The sequence below is a fragment of the Amblyraja radiata genome, chromosome 14 (genome assembly GCF_010909765.2).
Source record: "Amblyraja radiata isolate CabotCenter1 chromosome 14, sAmbRad1.1.pri, whole genome shotgun sequence".
Lineage (NCBI taxonomy): Eukaryota > Metazoa > Chordata > Chondrichthyes > Rajiformes > Rajidae > Amblyraja > Amblyraja radiata.
The window spans coordinates 13712944-13727364 of NC_045969.1; the positions used below are offsets into that span (position 1 = coordinate 13712944).

Genomic DNA, 14421 nt, shown 5'->3' on the forward strand with positions numbered 1-14421 from the left:
ATGGAGAGAAGGCAGGTACAGGATACTGAGTTGGATGATCAGCCATGATCATATTGAATGGCGGTGCAGGCTCGAAGGGCCGAATGGCATACTCCTGCACCTATTTTCTATGTTTCTATGCCTTCTTCCCAATAAGAGCAGGGCCAGTGCGGTGTGGGTCTAGCGCACTTCCTGGAGATTTCTTCACTAGTTGGACGGTCCATACTCATGATGGACCAGGCAATGTCCACCACTTTCTGCAGCCTCTTTTTGTTCCTTGGCGTTCAAAATCACTGAACCAGGCAGTGATATAACCAGTCAGCATCCTTTCTACCGTACACTGTAGAAGTTCAATAGAGTATTCGGTGTCATGCTGCATCTCCTCAAACGTCTGAGGAAGAAGAGACACTGGTGAGCTTTTTTTGTAATTACATCAACATGCAAGACCCAGGATAGATCAGGGATATTCATGCCCAGGAACTTGAAGCCCTGTTGTATATTTAGCAATACTAATCACAAACCATGTATTTGACTTTAGTTTAGTTTAGAGATACAGCGCGGAAACAGGCCCTTCGGCCCACCGAGTCCACGCCGACCAGCGATCCCCGCACATTAACACTATCCTACACACACTAGGGACAATTTACACATACACTAAGCATATTAACCTACAAACCTGTACGTCTTTGGAGGGTGGGAGGAAATCGAAGATCTCGGAGAAAACCCATGCGGTCACGGGGGGAACGTACAAACTCTGTACAGACAGCACCCGTAGTCGGGATCTCCACATCCACTCCACTATATCCTGGCCTTTCACTAGTTCCTTGACTGAACACTTTTCAATGAAAAGGGTCATCGAAAGGCTGAAGAAAATTTGACCAGTGTTCAGGTGAGGAATTAAGGAATGGATCTTGCCTACAATTTTCAGTTACTATCATGACTTAAGACCTCACTGACTACATTACATGAGTAAATCCCACATCCACGTCCACCAGTTCTTACACAGAGACAAATGTCTTCTGCCTGGAACTCCTTAACATGTTTATATTGTCACTCTATGATAGAAGAACTAACTGTCCACTTCTACATTTGCAAAGCCGCCGAAGTCGTTACCACGGATTCGGGACCAAATGTCGCCAGCGGTACCTTACAATTGTTTACCCGAGAAAATAATTTGCCTGACAAAAAGTAAAATAATTTCTCCATTCTAAATACTTCTTAAATGCTTTCCTCATAATTGGTACCCACTCCTTGTGAGAGGGCAAGAGAAAGGAAAGGGGTGGTCTTGTCCATCGTTTATCACAAGGCTTATTAGTCACCTGCACTATAACTTGCTTCAACTTGTACATTGGTGTCATAATGAACAAAGAGAGCTCCAGTTGTTAAGTGTTTATCCTTTCATCATAGTTGCTTCATATCCAGTGGGTGTCCTTAATCATCAAACATATATTGCTGTTGTAATATCCGGTTTCATGTGGCACTGCATCATTCTCTGGAATGCCTTTAACTCTACTATGATTTGTGGCATTTGGTACATTTTCCTTCACTTTTTGCAGGTCATGGACATCAACTTGAAAACCAAAGGTAGAGAACTTCTCAGAATAAATGCACTCAGTTGCTTTGACAATAGACAATAGGTGCAGGAGTAGGCCATTTGGCCCTTCGAGCCAGCACCGCCATTCAATGTGATCATGGCTGATCATCCCCAATCAGTACCCCGTTCCTGCCTTCTCCCCATATCCCCTGACTCCGCTATTTTGAAGAGCCCTATCTAGCTCTCTCTTGAAAGTATCCAGAGAACCTGCCTCCTGAGGCAGAGATTTGCTTCAAATTCATGCTGTACTCACACAATCTCTTGAACTTTTCCTACAAAATCAGATTTTCCGTGCTCTTCATCTATAAATCGTCTTGGTTACACAACAATCATCCATACCACTAAAAATGTTTATTCATGATGGCCTGGGACACTTGAAATGTAGACTGCACCATCTGCTTGTAGGCCATCAGTAAAGCTGTAACTTTGAACTTTCAGAACTAGTTCATGTTGTCCTAGCTGGTCCATTCTCAATTTAAAAATTGGCCTTTTTCAGAGTTCGTAAAATGACTGTTAGATGTATGTTGTGTTACACTGTGAACTCCAGAAGACCTTTAGCTCAAAGGAGCCATTGATGCACCAAACATTTTTTCTAAAGTAAATGTCTTTACGCATTACTGAATATTGTGTGTTAACACATGTCAATACATTGGTTATTAATCAACACCATTACCCAATAACGTGTCTGTTATGGTACAGATACTGGACAATTTCTGCTCCTTATTGCTCGAGTGGATTTTCAAACTACGAAATCTCCCATGACAATGTTTGTTCAATTTGCAACCAAGATTGTATTTGTTGCTTGCCTTAATCTGCAGGCTGTCAATCAGCTACACTCCTTTTGATAAATGAAATTCTAGCTTTCAACAACAGTGAGATGAGTTGTGGCATTGCATCAGTAGCAACTGGTGGAAGAGTTCTTGCAAGGAGGCGTCATAGATTGCTTCATAGAATTGGGATTTCTGTCTGTGGATTGCAGTTAAACAAGTTGCTTGCGGTGGTTGAAATTCTCACGCACTCGTGGATAAATAGATCCATAGACAATAGGTGCAGGAGTAGGCCATTCAGCCATTCAATGTGATCATGGCTGATCATCCACAAACAGTACCCCGTTCCTGCCTTCTCCCCATACCTCTTGATTCCGCTAGCCTTAAGAGCTCTAACTCTCTTTTGAATGCAACCAGTGAATCGGCCTCCACTGCCTTCTGCAAAAATTCACAACTGTGTGAAAAAGTTTTTCCTTATCTCAATTCTAATTGGCCTACTCCTTATTCATAAATGGTGGCCCCTGGTTCTCTGGGCTCCCCAACATCAGAAACATGTTTCCTAAACTGAATAAGATCTTTCCAAATGTATCTCCTATTTGTGATACATGTCTCATTCAGGAAGCAACTATAACCCATTCCTTTGCCTCTTGTATAAAGTTACATAATTTCTGGAGACTCATTTTTGATATTTTTTCTAAAACACTAAAAATAAAATTGGATCCTGACATGGAACTGATCACTCTAGGTACTTCAGAAGCCTGTTCTGAGCTCTCACTATTTCAAAGACGTTTCCTTAATTGTGGCCTGATAAAGGCGAAAAAACTAATACTTAAATTTTGGAAACATACATCAGTCCCTACTCTTAAGATGTGGATTATAAATCAAGACTACATCTTGAAAATATTAGACTTGTCTTGGCAGAAAAACCAGATCATTTTTCCAAGACATGGATATCCTTCATTGATTTCTTACAAGGATAGCATGGCGCAACACAACTTTGGATTTAAATCTAATTATGGGTTGGGTGAGGTGGGTGGGGAGGGATGAGAGGCAGGTAGACCTCCACTTTTCTTTCTCTTTTTCTTTTTGTCTTTTTATTTTTTCCTATTCCTCTCTTCTTTCTTTCTTTTATTCACTCTTTGGCTACACTACTTTGGTAGTCTAGGGGTCCTATCTTTGCACATCTCACTTTTTCTCTTTCTTGCTTTTTCTCCTTTCTTCTAATTCAAAGCTAAAAAGTTAAAATTGAAGCTGTACAATAACTGTATAATTTTATATGCCGTTGGTTCTACTCTTGTACATTTGCTTCTAATAAATAAAAAAATAAAAATAAAAACATGTTTCTTGCATCTAGCGTGTCCAATCCCTTAATACTTTTATATGGTTCTATAAGATCCCTTCTTATCCTTCTAAATTCCAGTCAATACAAGACCCAGTCGCTCCATTCTTTCTTCATATGACAGTTCTGCCATCCTGGAAATTAACCTTGTGAACCTGCACTCCCTCAATAGCAAGAATGTCCTTCCTCAAATTGGGAGACGAAAACTGCACACAATACTCCAGGTGTGGTCTCACCAGGGCCCTGTACAACTGCAGAAGGACCTCTTTGCTCCTATACTCAACTCCTCTCGTTATGAAGGCCAACATGCCATTAGCTTTCTTCGCTGCCTGTTGTGCCTGCATGCTTACTTTCAGTGATTGATGTACAAGGACACCCAGGTATCATTGTACTTCCCCTTTTCCTAACCCAACACCATTTCCAAAAAATAAATGTGAGATTGAATGTCAAGTTTAATGTGCTTAAACAGATTTGACTGAATTAGTTTATTTACCAGTCTAGACACAAACCCACAGCATAAGGTGTGATCTAATAAGGGAAAAAAATTGCAAGGAAAGACAAGTTTTTGATAAATGAAACAATCTACCCGCAAATTATTTTGCTTTCCTTGGATCAATACAATCTTACAGTTTCCACAGAACAACTTTAAACAAGACATATTTTATCTCGGGTGGTGTGAGATTCTTTGCCAGCACACACTATTCTTCTCCCAATTCTCTACCGGGAATATTTCTTATTTTATATTTGCACATCATGTAATTTGGGCACCTTCTCCTTCAATCCACAGGACGTTGTGCACTTTAAATAGCATGCCTATTTGTTTCAGACACAAATGGAATGACTTTTGAGTTCAATCATGAAACTTGAGGCATGTAATGTTTAGTTTAGTTTAGAGATACAGCATGGGTCAGGCCCTTCGGCCCACCAAGTCAACCAACCATTTAGATCACCCATTCACACTAGTTCAAGGTTTCAAGTTCAGTTTATTGTCACATGTACCAATTAAGGTACAGTGACATTCGATTTACCATACAGCCATACTAAAAAAAAAGCAACAAAACACACAACTACATAAAAGTTAACATAAACATCCACCACAGTAGATTCTCCACATTCCTCACTGTGATGGAAGGCCATAAAATACTATGTTATCCCACTTTCTCATCTGATCCCTACATACTAGGGGCAATTTACAGAGGCCCATTAATGTACAAGCCCGCACATCTTTAGAAAGTGGGGGAAAACCAGAGCACCCGGAGGAAACCCACACGGTCACAGAGAAAACATGCAAACTCCACACAGACAGCACATAAGGTCAGGATCACACCAAGTCTCTGGTGCTGTGAGGCAACGGCTCTACCAGCCGTGCCACTGTGCCGCCCGTGGTATGTAACAGGTTGGACATGAGCATGCTGTCCCACTGTATTCAACAATGTCATGTTTTGTCCCAATACTCCTTGTCACCAGGGCTTGTCGTGCAATACATTAGACATTAAACTTAGAAGCCATTGGAGTGAAACAGTGCAACAAATAGAGAAAAACAATGAGCTCTATAACAAACCAACCAATCATTCCACTAAGTAAGGGTCAATGTCAATCAACAATCCTGAATGTTAACTACCATCCTCAATGCCAATCTGTAGAGTTTTCAAAGGCACTGAGGCAAGGTAAACACTTAACCTATTTAAAAGTTGAGACTACCTCTTCTTAATGTTGCAAAGCAAGCACTATACATTACTACATAGTGTGAATATATACAAATGTACAGACAGATAAGAGCTAGTCTACATGATAAACCACAAACCTCGATAAACATATACACATAAATTTAAAATGTCAATTCTGAAATCCACATACCAGGACTAACATGGCAACAGTGTCTTTGTGATAGGAAGCAGTGTAATGGTTGAGGGTTATTTATTGATTGGCATTCTATGACCAATGATATATTGCATGGAAAGATGCTGGGAACCTCGATGTTTATTATTTATAGTAAATGATCTGGGTGCGAATCTAGGAGGCAGGATTAGTAATTTTGAGATCACACAAAGATTACTGATAATGAGGAAGGTAGATTTTGACTATTGATCAGTTAGTAATATGGCAGAATTGTGGCAAAGTCATAGAGCATACAACATGGAAACAGGCCCTTCGGCCTAATTTTCCCATCCTGTCCAAGATGCCCATCTACTATAGTTCCACCTGTATGCCTAGGCCCATATTCCTCAAAACCTTTCCTATCCATGTACCTGTCCAAATATATTTTAAATGTTGTTATAGTACCTGTTGCAACTACCTCCTCTAGTAGTTTGTTCCATATACCCACCACCACACAGGTTGAATATAAATCTGAATAATGTGAAGAGTTACATTTTAGAAGAAATAGTGAGACTAGAGTGTCTACAATGCATGGTATTAGCGCAAGATGGAGTGTTGAACAGAGAGAATCTTGTCCAAGGATCCTTCATGGCAACAGAGAGAGATAACGTATACAAATAAGGGGGTTGTGGTACAGTTTTATAAAACATTGACCAGGCCATAGCTGGAGTACTGCACCACATTGCACGCAGCATGCAAAAACAGAAAAAGTCAGAAAAACTCAGTGGGCCAGGCGTCTCTGTAGAAAGAGGAACAGTTATTGTTTCAGGTTCAAGACCATGAAAAATAAATAAGAAAGGGGGAAAATAAATTTGTTTTCAGTTGCTGAGAAGGTCTGGGTAGAACAAAGACAGTATCTCTGACAGATTGAGATGAAATGGGAAGGATTCCATTACACTGGAGGTAGTGCAGAGAAGATTCAACACGACGCTGCCTGGAATGCACTGCTTCAGATTCGAGGAGTTGAAAGGATAATCTGCATTTGTTTTCTGTGGAGCTGTAAAGGCTGAGGAGAACCTGGCTGAGGCAAATAAAATTATAGGGGACATACAGAAGATACTGAGAAACTTTCCCCCTTAGTAGAGGTCATAGGTTTACATAAGGGTTTGAATTTTAGAGGGGATTTGAGGTTTAGTTTTTTTTTTTTTTAAGTTTAGAGATACAGGAAACAGGCCCTTCGGCCTACCGAGTCCATGCTGACCAGTAATCCATGCACATTAACACTACTCTACACACACTACGGACAATTTTGCATTTATACAGAGCCAATTAACGTACATCTTTGGAATGTGGGAAGAAATCGAAGATCTCGGAGCAAGTCACGGGGAGAACGTACAAACTACGTACCGACAGCACCCAGTCATGATCAAACCCGGGTCTCTGGCACTGTAAGGCAGTAGCTCTACTGCTATGCCACCATGCTACTCAGTTATTTTTCTTTTACCCAGAATCTGTAACTCACTGCCTGAGGGGTTGGTAGAGGATTTAATAAATATTTAGATGAATAATTGAAACACCATACATAGCAGTCTAAGAGCAGAATGCTGGGAAATGGGATTGTGATTCACATTGCTTATCATGTACAATGTAAGCTGAAGTGCCTATTTTTATACCAAATAATTTTATGACAAATTGGAAGTTCCAACATAATGACCAAAATATATATGTGCGAATTTACACATCATTAGACGTGCAAGTATCATTTTATCATAAATTATTATTATTGTATTACTATTGTTTGTTTTGAGTATGTATGTATGTGTCTGTGTATATATGTATACACGTGTGTGTGTGTGTGTGTGTACTTGAGAGTATGTGTACACACTGAACATTTTTTTTCTCTCTCGTTTATTATATTGTTTACAGTGTACTACATTTACATATTCTGTTGTGCTGCAGCAAGTAAGAATTTCATTGTTCTATCTAGGACACATGACAATAAAACACTCTTAACTCTTGATCTATTCCTTTAGATTTTTCTGCAAATATGCACATGCCTTAAAATGTTTGTTTTGTGCGCTAACTGGCAGGTAAATGACTGAAATATAATGCTAAATTAACAATTGGCTTGAAAAATACATATGTGATGGGATATCTATTATCATTTTAATTAGCATGTTTATACTGCATTAAGATGTGTTACACACAACTTAGAATAATGAATATCGGATTAACAAGAAATGACTGTACTTAAATTTCTAAAGATCAAAGAATTTAAGTTCTGGGTGGCACAGTGGAGCAGCTGGTACAGCTGCTGCCTCACAGTGCCAGAGACTCAGGTTTGATCCTAACCTTGTGTGCTGTCATTGTGCATTTTCTACGTTCTACCTGTGACTGCATGGGTTACCTACGGGAGCTCTGGGTTCCCACCACATCCCAAAGACATGCACGTTTGTAGGTTAATTGGCCTCTGTAAATTATCCCTAATATGTGTATGAAGTGGATGAGAAAGTGGGATAACATAGAACTAGTGTGATCGATTGTTGGCGTGGACTCGGAGGAATGAAAGATCTGTTTCCATGCTTTATCTCTAAACTACAAGTCTTATTTCACCTTTAACAACAGTTCAAAAGAATTTATGCCCTACAGTGGCTGTGAAAGATGCAGCCAGGTTGAATTCTTATGAAAATTATAAGGAAAAACAGGCAATTGCAAAGCACCCAAACAATTTAACAAATGAAGAATAAACTGAAACGAAAAATTGTGAACAAAGAAATACAACAATTTGCTGATGAACTGAAGTGTATAGCAGTAGTACACGAAGACATTGTTGGTCACCACCGCAGTGAAACCTTCCTGAGGAGGCTCAAGAAAGCCCACCTGTCCCCCCAGATCCTGACCAACTTCTACAGGTGTACCATCGAGAGCATCCTGACCGCCTGCTTCACGGTATGGTACAGCAGCTGCACTGTTGCGGACAGGAAGGCACTACAACGGGTGGTGAAAACCGCGCAGCACATCATCGGCGCCCTGCTCCCTGCCATGGATGCCCTCCACCGAAAACGGTGTCTGAAACGAGCTGGGAAGATCATTAAAGACCCCTCCCACCCCAATCATGGACTGTTTGCCCTCCTCCCATCAGGGAGGCGGTACAGGAGCCTCAGGTCTCGTACCAGTAGGATGAGGAACAGCTTCTACAATCATACCGTCGCATTGCTGAACTCGGAGTCCCGCCGATAGATTCCTCCGGTCCCTCCGTCCCCATTGTTTAATTATTCTGCATTTTTTATTGTTCTGTATCCTCTTTTTTTTTAAATTTCTATATTGCACTACTACGGACTGACGCAAAACTGCATTTCGTTGTACCGATACTCAGTATTTGTGCAATGACATTAAAGTTGAATTGAATTGAATTGAATTCCACCCTCACCATCTCACACAAGCAAGGATGGACAATCAACAATGCTTTCCCTGCATCATATACTGAAAATAGTTTTTTTTAATAAACTTAAATCCACTAGATTCAGAATTATTTTACTTTTAAGGCAGGGATAGATTCTTGATTAGTACGGGTGTCAAGGGTTATGGGAAGAAGGCAGGAGAATGGGGTTAGGAGGGAGAGATAGATCAGCCATGATTGAATGGCAGAGTAGACTTAATGGGCCGAATGGCCTAATTCTGCTCCTATCATTTATGACATGATTTTCCAGAATTTCTGATTTTAAGGCATACTTGGGAGGCTGGGAATGGGTAGAAATTATGACAATACTAGATCTAGATGTAGTATGCTGAAAAGCTCTAGATAGAGCATCACTCAGCACTGGACAATTTTACCCCGGACAATTTTTATTATAATTTTTTTATCAAGAAAATTAATCAAGCCAATTAACCTACAAACCTGTACATCCTTGGAGTGTGGGAGGAAACCGAAGATCTCAGAGAAAACACACGCAGATCACGGAGAGAACATACAAACTCCATACAGACTGCACCTGTAGTCGAGATCGAACCCGGGTCTCTGATGCTGCATTTTGCTGTAAGGCAGCAACTCTACCGCTGCGCCACCGTGACTGCCCTCCGTGACCGCCACCGAATACTGACCTGTAGTGTACCTCAAAACTAATGACAGCAAATCAGCAGCTTGACTTTATAGCCATATATTTTTCACTGATAGCTGATGACGTTGGCTGCACTACACCACTGTAAGCCCCAGCAACCATTTATAATTTGACTCACATACAATAGCAATGATGTTTGTTGAATAATCATTTGTGGAAGATCCTAAGTTAAATACTGTCCTCTCCCAAAATTTAAAATATGTACTTTCAATAGTTTCTCAATCTTGCAAGGGAATGGCATGCCTATTTATTTTTCCTCTTCCTCTGGCTTTTAAATATTAATTTAGCATGCCTAAGAACTGTCTAACTGAGATAACTGTCTAACATGTCTCAGTGAAATAATTTTGGGTCTATGCAAAATTACTTCAAGACTATTTCAATTCAGCCAGCCAGTTAGAACCAATTATTGGAGTAACTCAGCGCGACAAGCAGCATCTCTGGAGAGAAGGAATGGGTGACGTTTTAGGTCGAGGCCCTTTTTCCTCTCTCCAGCCAGCCAATTAATTAATTTTACTCTAATTTCCCTGGTAGATGTACACTGGTAGACTGTAGATGTACACAGTACACTGGTAGATGTACACTGGTAGATGTACACTGTACATGTGAGCGAGACATCCTCTGTAAATATAGATATTAGTTAAATAATGCGGGAGCAGAATCAGAAGGTGAATGATAAACTACGATGTCAAGGCTGCTTAGAATTCATGTCTGAAAACGCATACAAATCGAGACCAAACTACAAATTTTTGAAATAGACTTTGTAGGTGCATAACTGAACCCATTTTAAAAAGTGGGTAATGAGATTGTATTTTTGGATGCATTTGGCAAAATGGACTCATAGGAGCCTCCTTGGCTGTTGTGATCTCATGACATCTAAGAATGAGGAAGTGACTGAAAAAGAATGGCTTTTAGACTTGCTTTTAAACTAGCAAATCATGCAAATTAGTTCCCACACAAGCCTTACTCGAACACTGTTTTATCGATCAGAACCATATTTAATCAACCAGAATTCAAATTTTCCACCAAGAATTGTCCTCACATTATTCCAAAGTTCAGCATGTAAAACACTGGTTGTGTAAGCATGCAACATGATGTTGTTCTATGCATCAAGAAGTCATTGCAGCATGTAAATGTCATTAAGCTTATGCTGTCTTTCTTTAAAACCAAGAAGTCAGCTCGCATCTAGACTCACACAACCAAGGTAAATGTGTACACTCACATCCATGCCATCACAATTTAATTATCCGACTTAAATCTTATTTTTCTGAACTCTACCCCCAAATAATAAAACAAATTTGCCTCAAAAGCTCCTTCTAATTTTGCATTATTCGTGCCTCGGGTCTTCCATTCGGAAGAAAATCCGATTTAGGCTGCTTTCAGTCAAGGCATACCATGGAACCTTTCATTGCTCTCTCGAGGTATCCTTTGGAAGACGTAGGCAAAAATAATTTTATAAAGGCTCTAAATCACTACCAACAGTGTATTTCTCCATCTTCCTCTCCACAGATTATGTCCATTAGACATGGTAAGACTGACATTTACTCTATTCTCTCAATGATCTACAGATGCTGCTATCACAGATTGTCATATGTGGACACCTGCACTGCTGCTTATGCTCAGTGAGCTTGGTGAGCTGGGCAATTCTGCCCACAGCTAAATATCAACAAATACATTCAAAAGGTCATCAACTAAAAATCACTTTAAACTAAAAATAATCTGTCTCTCACTTCACAGTTGTACATTTTAGTGGTCAAGAGACTTGCACATATAAGACCTTTTTGAAAATTCAGATTGTTCCAATGAGGTTTTTTGCTGATGAATGAACAGGTTACATAGGGCATGTCGTAGCCAGTTTATGCAGAATTAATTATTTCAAATTGCAAATATGGTAATAACCAAATAATCTGCTGTTGAATGAAAGACAAACATTGCCCAAGAAATAAAGGATAAGAATCCCTGTTCTTTTTTCAAAACCACACCATGAAATCATTCCCCACCTGAGAAAAACATAAAAGAAAAACTGTATTCTTTCAATATTGCAACAGAACAACACCACAGATCAAACCTTAGACGTGGAACTTAAATTCCCAAACTTGCGATTCAGCAGTGAGATTCTGCCACTTGGCCATAAAGTGAAACACAGCTTAATTTAAGTTGAATAAACATTTTGTATGACAAGCATCACAAAAGTTCCAAAAATAACTCATCAAAACTTATAACTAGAGGTATCTCATTATCTCTATTAAATAAAATAAAACATACATGCATTAGCATATCTTCATAAGTTAAAAGTAAAAGTTCCTTTGTTTTTCATATTTAGAGCCCGTCATGCCTCACAACTAACAAAATGCCAGTAACTAATTATACAAAAGGATTCTTGCATGCTTGGAGAAATTACAACATGTAAATATCTCATATACACATCTGTGTAGTTATGTGTTATAAGAAAGCTTTAGTCAATATATCGCATTCATCATTTTTTTCTGTAAACATGTAAATATTTTCAACACAGATGCGCTCAAGATAGGAAAGTCCTCGTTTGGAGCCCCGCTGATGACAATGGGGGCAAGATGACATTTGTGGTACCTCAGAGGGTCTGGGGCGAGAGTTAAAGGGGCCAGAAGGGGAGGAGTGGGTTACAAAGGGCATGAAATAGAAATAGTGAATCGCATAGACACAAAAAGCTGCATTCACTCCCAAGCGGTCAGGCAGCATATCTGGAGAGAAGGAATGGGTGGCGTTTAGGGTCAAGATCCTTCTTCAGACGCCTATTCCTTCTCTCCAGAGATGCTGCCTCTCCAGCTTTTTGTGTCTATCTCTTTGGTTTAAACCAGCATCTACGGTTCCTTCCTTCACATAGGTCGTTTGAGAGGCACATCGGACCGAATTATTAAACATTAGGTGGGGAATAACATAGAAAACAACTGGGAGAGAGGAGAGATGAGCCCTGCTCTTGTTTCCTCTGTCCCTGACAGTAGATGAAGCTCTGCCCGCTGCCGGCCTGACAGATGGGGAGCGGGGTAGGCGCGGCTCGGGGGATCGCAGGGTCGCTCCGCCGAAGGGGAGCCGGACCGCGCCACACCGACTGACCTGACCCGGCTTAGACTGGGCTCCATTTAAACGTACTCCGGTCCCTCACCGAACGTGGTTACCGGACAAGGGGATGCGGCCCCGGCGCCAAACGCCTCCCTCAAAGACCCTCGCCCCCCCATCCCCATCCACCCGAAAGACCAAACTGTGCTCACCGACGGCCCACAACAAGCCAAGCAAGATGGAACCCCGGCGGCTGACGGCGTTCATGTTTTCGGCTGCTGGTAAATGAGATCGACTTCCTCTTGTCTTCGGGCCAGACGGAGGGGTGGGCCGGGCCGGGGCGGGGCGGGCCACGGGTGGCGGGGGCGTGGGCCGGGTGGCGGGGGCGTGGGCCGGGTGGCGGGGGCGTGGGCCGGGTGGCGGGGGCGTGGGCCGGGTGGCGGGGGCGTGGGCCGAGGGAGCTTGAGCCGGGTCGGGCCGGGCGGCGGGGTCGATAGGCGGGCCGGATCGGAACGGGTAGCTGAGGGGGGTGCGACCGACGTGGGTCGGGTGGAGGGGTCGGCGGGCCGGACCTGGCCTGTTTGGACCGGGCAGCTTGAGGCGAACGGGCCAGGTAGCTGAGGCAGGAGACCGGCGTGGGCCGGGTAGTGGGGTCGGTGGGCCGGACCTGGCCTGTTTAGACCGGGTGGCTTGAAGCGAACGGGCCGAAACAGGATAGTGCTCTCTCTCTCTCTCTCTCCTCCGCCTTTCCGAAAGTCACGCAGCTCCGCCGGGAATGAAGCCAAACCGCAAAGTTTTGAACAAAGTTCCCCCGAAACTTCAGCTCTCAAAGCTGTGTTGTTTCGCACTGGATCCCACCCCCAAAAGAAAGTACACACATTCGATGATTAATTGTTAAAACTTGCAATACTATCATTACGATAAGTCAAGAGAGTTTTATTGTCATGTGTCCCAGATAGGACAATGAAATTCTTACTTGTTGCAACAGAATATGTAAACATAATACAAAACGGAAGATAAAAGTTCAGCATCTTCAGGAAGATAAATTCCAGCATCTTCAGGAAGATAAATTCCAGCATCTTCAGGAAGATAAATTCCAGCATCTGCAGTTCCCTTTTGGACACAGATAAAAGTTCAGTGTGTCTATAGGGTGATTTCACTAAAGGTCACTGGAGCGTAAATCCGCACCGACGTGACCGAAAATTTTAACTGGAGTACATGCGTCACTTCCGGTACATGTCAGTGAATGGGAAAACGCGTTCACACCCGTTAAAAACATCGAAAACGGCCCGTTTTTGAGCTGCAATTTACTGTACCAGTCCGGGTGACCGTGAGGAACAGCTACCTAAATTTACAGTCCAAAAAAAAGATAGAAACTAAGGTAAATTCAAGAGGGAGCTGAAGGTGTGAAAACGGCGGAAGTTGTTATCGGACATTTGCCGTGGAGCTTTAAAGATCCAAAATATCGGGAATTATCGCGTTTGCTCGCTGCATTTCATCAAAAGTAAGGCATTATTGGCTTTTTATCTTTATTCATTTGTTATATGAAAAGTATTAAAAGTTAAAAATCCGTCAGTAAAATTGCAAAATCGCCCATGGTTCTCAGGTGGGTTTTAACATGCAAAATGAAAACGCTTCTGAAGCTCCATTTACCATTTAAATAATCGTAAACTATCAATGTGTTTTGCACAAGAACGCCATGCACGTGCAACAAGAAGAGAGTATTAAAGCAGATTTGGTTGCAGCTCAAGCATCTATAGCTCTGCAAGTTGA

General features: G+C 41.6%; 1 protein-coding gene across 1 annotated transcript in view; it reads right to left on the bottom strand.

Annotated features, from left to right (window-relative positions):
- Positions 1 to 13644, bottom strand: part of LOC116980387 (interleukin-10 receptor subunit beta-like) — a 46366-nt gene extending 32722 nt beyond the window's left edge. Inside the window, exons 1-2 of the mRNA XM_033032554.1 lie at positions 13393 to 13644; positions 12861 to 12929 (exon numbers count right to left, since the gene is read on the bottom strand). Of these exons, the coding sequence (XP_032888445.1) occupies positions 12861 to 12915 (55 nt within the window). The 5' untranslated portion in view covers positions 12916 to 12929; positions 13393 to 13644. The remainder of the gene's footprint in view (positions 1 to 12860; positions 12930 to 13392) is intronic.
- Between the last annotated feature and the right edge of the window lie 777 nt (positions 13645 to 14421).